The 7197-nt window shown below is 36.6% G+C and overlaps 1 protein-coding gene across 1 annotated transcript in view; it reads right to left on the bottom strand.

The window, feature by feature from the left end:
* Positions 1 to 1156: 1156 nt before the first annotated feature.
* The window catches only part of LOC108311772 (cytochrome b5 type B), a 34736-nt gene continuing 28695 nt past the window's right edge, over positions 1157 to 7197 (bottom strand). Inside the window, exons 4-5 of the mRNA XM_017539338.2 lie at positions 5989 to 6017; positions 1157 to 2543 (exon numbers count right to left, since the gene is read on the bottom strand). Of these exons, the coding sequence (XP_017394827.1) occupies positions 2453 to 2543; positions 5989 to 6017 (120 nt within the window). The 3' untranslated portion in view covers positions 1157 to 2452. The remainder of the gene's footprint in view (positions 2544 to 5988; positions 6018 to 7197) is intronic.

Genomic DNA, 7197 nt, shown 5'->3' with positions numbered 1-7197 from the left:
CACACAAGATTTACCTTTCACCTGGCTGTTTTTGTAGGCAACAGAATAATGGTAAATGGACCCAAAAGTGGTTTTCCTAATACAAAGTGACATCATATCAGCAGTAGTTGAGAAGCCCTGGGTACTGGAGGGATTTCATGGATGGGAAAGACAAAAGTCTAATTATCTTTTCCCTCTGGCTCTCAGTAAAAAAACAAGTCCAGATGTAAACAGGAAAAGAAAACCAACGTGAAGTAGAAAAACACATCTTTTGCATTGGCATTTACCTTAAAAATAACAAAAACACCAATTTTACTTAAGATGATAGTTCTTTAACATTTCTTATAAGCCAGATGTTTTTCATTCAATTTTTGGACATCGCCAACACACTTTTACAACTGATTCAAGTTATCCTCAGGCTTGGTTTTAGCTTGAATGTTCCCTTTCAAGCTCCTTAATACTCCTTTGTTCTTTACTTTTACCCAATGTACTCCAAAAGTCACACAATTTATTTATTACAATCATATACCAATCCTTCCTTGCCTTTGTATAGAGAAGAATCAAGTCATACCACTTTTGTTAAACGATAACCAAAGGTTTTTTCTAATATTGTTTTAAAAGTAGCATCTTATAATACATACAAACGTTTTTCTAAAGATAAAAGTTTTACTAAACCTATATCCCTGATAATAAAGGTCAGCCAGAAATCTCCTAAAATTACTCCAAAACATATCCAAGTGTGCAAGTACAACGTTAATATTATTTTGATGAATTCTGTATTCATTCAACTGCTAAATCACAGGATACAAGACCTGGGTTGAACTTTTTCTTAAACAGTTTGCATGGGCAGACACTGGTTTGCTGGGCAGCTTCCTGTCTCGTCAAGTCCTTGGCAAGCTTGGAGGGAGGGAGGAGATGCTGAGCAGCCTCTATGGTCCTTCTCAAACCAAGCTGCTCCCTGCTGGATATGACAATGGCTCAGAAGCAGATTGGCAATTCTCAAAGGACAGGGAGAAAAATCACCACAGTCGCTGGCAGAAAAGAGCCAGTGTACTATTTCCTCAGGTACTTCCATGGGGGAAAAATAAAGTCTAATATGCCAGAGAAATCATCACTGAGCCAATAAGACACAGTAACATAATTCTAGTAACCTAATTCTCAATGAACACACATCCGAGAAAAAAAACTGCCAGTATTTTATTCTCATGGAAAAACTGAACAAACCCACAAGTTGGAGTCATGGAGGTAAAATACAGATGAAATGGAAAACAGTCTCTTGTCAGGAGCTCTCACTTTCAAATACCATTTTACATGGAAGTTATTTTACTTGCAGGGGCAAACAGAAGGCCAAGTTGGAGACTTTCATCTTTGGAAAATGGAGAATCAAAAATTTGCTAATCAATAAACCAAAAAGCAGGGAAAATCCCTGGTAAAGCTCTATAGACATAATTATACATTTATGTTTTACCAATAAAAGATAGTTAAGGGAGAAAAAACAGATGGCTAGAAACTGGTGCCAAACCAAAGTGAAAGCTTTGGTGCTTTCTCTAAATGCCTATCCTGAAGTGGTGCTTTTCAGTATTTTTCTAAAGAAAGATTACTCTGAATTGACCAGGGTTCTATCAGCCCAATCCATCCCTCCCTTTCCAGCCCCATGATATAAAAGGGCAATGTAGTTTTTTGTCCAGCACCACTTGGGAAGGGGCTGGGCTCAGGGGGTGGGAAGAGCTACCTGCTGCCCTAGCTTGAAAGGGAGGAGATGACCATATCATTCTTTGTAGTTTTATCACACACATAAAAGGAACAAAAATCATTTGGCAGTTTTAAGTTTCATAAGTACATACCTTTACTTCAGGAATTAAACCCCTTATGATAAACAACAGAATTAAATCAGATTTTTAAAAAAATACAGATGAGGGTCTCGCTACGTTGCCTAGGCTGGTGTCAAACTCCTGGCCTCAAGCGATCTTCCTACCTTGGCCTCCCAAAGTGCTAGAATTATAGGCATGCCCGCACCTAGCCCTAAATGATTTAAAAAAAAATTTACTTAAAAGAAAAATGGAAAAAGAAAGGCTTCAATACTAGAGTGCCGCCCTGTTAAGAATGTCTAATGTGCGATCAAAGTATTGGAAAGCAGGCATTTTTACCAAAGAGCAATGTCACTGTAACATATGAACTGTAATTATGAACAGAAAGTTCTGAAATATAAGGGTACTCATGGAAACCAGTGAAGAGAAGAAAGACTGGCAAATGTTTGACACAGAACAGTGAGCAGGTACTCTAGGAGTAAGGCTCTGAGAAATGGAGGACACTGGGCCCAGATCTACAGTGGATGTCTGGCCAACCGTCTTGGCTCCACGGGGGAAGAATGCAACTGGCAGGATTCAAGGAGAGGGCACTTCTGCAGCCCCCAAACAAGTCTCTAGTTTTCACTCCAATGTGGATGTGCTTTCCAGGCTTCAGCAAGGCCTCTTCAGGAGGATTTGCTTTCCGATGTGTAGTAGCGGTACAGGAAACCTAAGAGAACAGCACCTACGATGGGTAAAATCCAATATGCCCAGTAACTAGGAGTAGGGGGAAAAAGCAATAAAGTTGTTAATATTTCAAGCCAAATCTTCACTATCTTTCAGCTTTCACATGTTTTTATATGGGCAAGGAGTCTTAATTTGGGAAGTTTAACTGCTTTTATCACAAAGTAGTTAGGGAAAAAATATTTGGATTGGAATGACAATTTTAAGAAGTAATTTTATAAAAGGTTAAAAACAGAACCAACAGTATGCTATCAAATAAGATATATACATGCCTTTATACATGTTTCTACAAAGTCACATAGTAGTTATTTCTGATTATGGTTAGGGATTGTGGATAGTCTCACATATTCTTCTTTGTGCTTTTGCTTTACACATATTCTACAATTAACATTTTTAAACTGGAAAAAATGCCATTATGTGTCATTTCATATACGTATAAAAATATATATCTATCCCAATATAAATTGGAAGCAACAATATCTAATATAACTACCAGAAATATCCTATCTGCTTCATATGTATTTTAAAGATTTAATCCTTACAACAGCCTGTGAAATAGGGTTAGTATTCTCATCTCATACAAGGGAAAACAGAAGCTTTGCAGCCCAAATCACAAAGCTAGTAAGGGAATCAGGCAGCCTGATTCCAAACCCTTCCTCTTAATCTCTAGTTAAGTTTGGACACTAATAAGGATACGCATACACACAAAGCATATACAGTTCTACTAGGGTGAAGCAAACGGCAGCTTAAAAAGTACTGCAAGAGGGCCGGGCGCGGTGGCTCAAGCCTGTAATCCCAGCACTTTGGGAGGCCGAGGCGGGTGGATCACAAGGTCAAGAGATCGAGACCATCCTGGTCAACATGGTGAAACCCCGTNGCGCATGCCTGTAATCCCAGCTACTCAGGAGGCTGAGGCAGGAGAATTGCCTGAACCCAGGAGGCGGAGGTTGCGGTGAGCCGAGATCGCGCCATTGCACTCCAGCCTGGGTAGCAAGAGCGAAACTCCGTCTCAAAAAAACAAAAAACAAACAAAAAAAAAAAGTACTGCAAGAGACTTTCCTTAGGAGCTTCAGAATAGTACTCATTCTCCTTAACATAATAATTATTTAATAGAACTTATTAGCACACTAGTTTTAAAGTATAATTCTTCCATGATCCAAATGACCTGGCTGCTCTTCTACTTAAGACAGATGAGTCTTTGTATTAAAAGGTTCTGAAGTCAATAAAACGAGCTGAAGTTCATAAGAAAAATGATTCTCTTTGCCTAAACATGCCTAGCACTCTGTATGCTTACATATGTCAGAAAGCTACTCTAGACTAGTTTAGAATGTCAGCCAGGTAGTTTTGTTGAAAAAACGAAGCAAGATGGCATGTATAACAGCAATATGCAGATGGGAACTCTGAAGTAATCTCCTGTTAAGAGTAATGAACTGAGATTCCTCGAAGGGCAATCGCAAGAGACTAAAGAATCCAAAAGTAGGATCCTTGAGAAAACACTGAAGAAGAGAATTTTTTTAGTACAGAAGATTGAGAATGGTTGACCACCAATCTTCACATAATCTTTCCTAATACTAAACTGCCACTGAGGAGAGAATCAGAGGAAACACATTTATACTGCATCAAAGGAGATTCAGGTTCAACAATAACTTCCTGTCATAAGACAGATTTTTCTTCTTGGAGTGTCATCTAGACTACGACATATTTGTGATTCATTTATTTTTATTGTTTTGTAGTATTCCATTGTATGAATATACCACAATTTATTAGAGTTGTTTCTGATGTGTGAATATCTCAAATAATGCTGCTATGAACATTCTTGTACCTATTTCTGGGTGTACTTGCGCACACATTTCTATCAAGTATATCATTAGAAATGGAATTGCTGGGTCAAAAATTAATTCATCCTATCAAATTTACTAGATAATGCCAAACTGTTTTCCAAAGTGATCATATTCATTTACATTACCCTAGGAGTGCTTAAGAGTCGAGGGATAAACTTTCTAACCAATTCTTATTTGCACAATTTTCAATTTTTTGTTGAGATGGAGTCTCACTCTGTTGCCCAGGCTGAAGTGCAATGGCGCGATCTCACCTCACTGCAACCTCCGCCTCTCAGGTAAAGGTGATTCTCCTGCCTCAGCCCCTGGAGTAGCTGGGATTACAGGCACATGCCACCATACCCGGCTAATTTTTTTTGCATTTTTAGTAGAAAGGGGTTTCACCATATTGGTCAAGCTGGTCTCAGACTCCTGACCTCATAATCCACCTGCTTTGGCCTCCCAAAGAGCTGGGATTACAGGCATGAGTCACTACACCCGGCCAGAATTTTTACCAATCTGGTTAGGTATGAAATATACCTATGATTTTAATTCACATATCACTAATGTTGAATGAGATTAAACCTTATTTCCACATGCTTACATTTATATTTTCTTTTCTGTAAAGTACTTAAATCTTTTTCTCATATTCTACTGAGGTTTTAAAAAACTGATTCGTAGGAATTCTTTATATATTCTGCCTAATAATTCTTAATCAGTTTTATGTTTAGCATAAAGTCTAAGCTTTATAGCATAAGCATAAGTTTTATGTTTAAAGTCTGTAAGTCTGTGGCTTGTATTTTCAAAATTTTTATGCAGTATTTAGCTGACCCTAAGCCCTAAATATTAAGGAAACTAAATTTACTAATTGTTTGTACTTTTTATACTGCATCCATTACATCAAATAAAAGATCTGATATTTTATGGGAGAAAAAGACACATTTTCTCTCTTTCTCTGAAATACTTTGAGATGTCCAAAGATAAAATGGCTAGGTCTATATAATCTCCACAAAGATACTGTACAAGCCTAGGATTCGACAGTCATTTTAGATAGAGGTTCTTAATGGAAGGCAGTTTATAACTTTCAGAGCTAATACTAATGAATTACTAATATTAATGCCAAGAAATATATTGTAAGTAAACCTAAGAAAACCCAAATTCCTAAATATGACTCTAATATTTTTTCTCCTGTAAAATGTAACAATTGCACCTCCCTTACAGAATGGTTGTGACAAGTAAATGAGATTAAGTTTTAAGTAGAATCATGTAGCTGGGTTGAACTGCAGGGACTGAAAGCTGACCAAATAGCAGCTACCTGTCCATGCACACTGGCCTCTTAACTGAGTATGATTCCAATTTATGTCACAATAAGACTAAAAAATTACTCAAGGCGTGAACCTTTTAGATTATTCAAAATGGCGGAAACTGTAAACATTAATTTTGCTGTCAAGGAACAACTGAATTTGCAATTATTTGGGCCAAAAAAGAGTTGTCTAACTGCACTCATAGTTATGTTACATACATATATATACTTATGGAAGAGTCTCTTGCCAGACATCACGTTGAACATAAGGAAATCTGTTCCTCGTTAGTATAGCGGTAAAAAAAAAAAAAAAAAAAAACGAAAAAGAAAGAAGGAAATCTGTTAAGGAGATACTAACCTTTTGCATGTATCATTTTTTGAAGGGTCCTGAAAACGACACATATTCAAAAAAAAAACAAACAAAAAGAAAGAAGATTAACATAGCACATATACATTTTCTTGAATAGCTACATAAGCCGTGTAACTGATATCAGAACTTCATCTTTCATGCATTTTGGTGTTTATAAATACATAAGCAATGGATGGACTGGGAATTTTATTTCTGATAACATACTGGCACTTCGCTAGGTTCCCTCCTAGTGAAGAATCACTAATGAAAGCATAGAAATGACCTAAATTTTTTAGATGGTAATAAATATTAATGATATAAACTATATTGAAATGGACTACTTTGCAATCACAATGATGTGCCTTGTTCAGCTGGGCTTGCCATTGGCAGTAGCTAACATCATACTTTTTAAAGCTCATGAAGCCTTCTAACATATAGCTCAACTGTGAAATTCTCTAGATCATACAGATGATAGCTTTGTACATCACAAAACTAAACTGGTTAATTCTTTGAAATCACAATAATTACGACGAGAGACCTTAGAATTGATTTTACAATGAAGGGAGAAAAAATGGAGTCAAGGGAAAGAAAACAACAAAATAATCTTAAAAAACAAATCTTGGCAATAAAAAGTACTGAAGTACTGATATATGCTACAAACTTCAAAGCATTATGCTAAATGAAAAAAAGCAGACACAAAAGACTACGTATTATATAAATCTGTTTATATAAAATGTTCAGAAAAGGACAAATCAATAGAGGTAGAAGTAGATTAGTAGTTGCCTAGGGCTGGCATGAGGAGGACAAGTTACGGGGAAATGCAAAACAACTGCTAATGGGTATGGGGTTTCTTCTTGAAGTGAGGAAATTGTTCTAGAATAGACTGCACAGCTCTGTAAATACACCAAAAAGCACTGACTTATACATTTAAATAGCTAAGCTGTATAGTATGTGAATTGTATTGCAATAAAGCTGTTATTAAAATTTTTTTTGCTCAATTCAAGTAAGTATCAGATGAGTTACTGATTCCATTAATCAGCTATACAGTATAAAAGGGCTGCTAACTTACTGCCAGAGGACAATAACCCTTTCGGATAGGTTGCTGCTGCCCAAAATACCATCTTTGCAAAATGTAGAAGTATATCAGGGTATGAACATTAGCTCTGCTTAACCACTGTTTTCAATAACTAAAGTCCAAGAATTTCCAGAAACCAATCA

This window comes from Cebus imitator, unplaced genomic scaffold (genome assembly GCF_001604975.1).
Source record: "Cebus imitator isolate Cc_AM_T3 unplaced genomic scaffold, Cebus_imitator-1.0 Scaffold118, whole genome shotgun sequence".
NCBI lineage: Eukaryota > Metazoa > Chordata > Mammalia > Primates > Cebidae > Cebus > Cebus imitator.
Note: the sequence above shows the minus strand (reverse complement) of the source record. Positions and strands in the feature narration are given on the sequence as shown.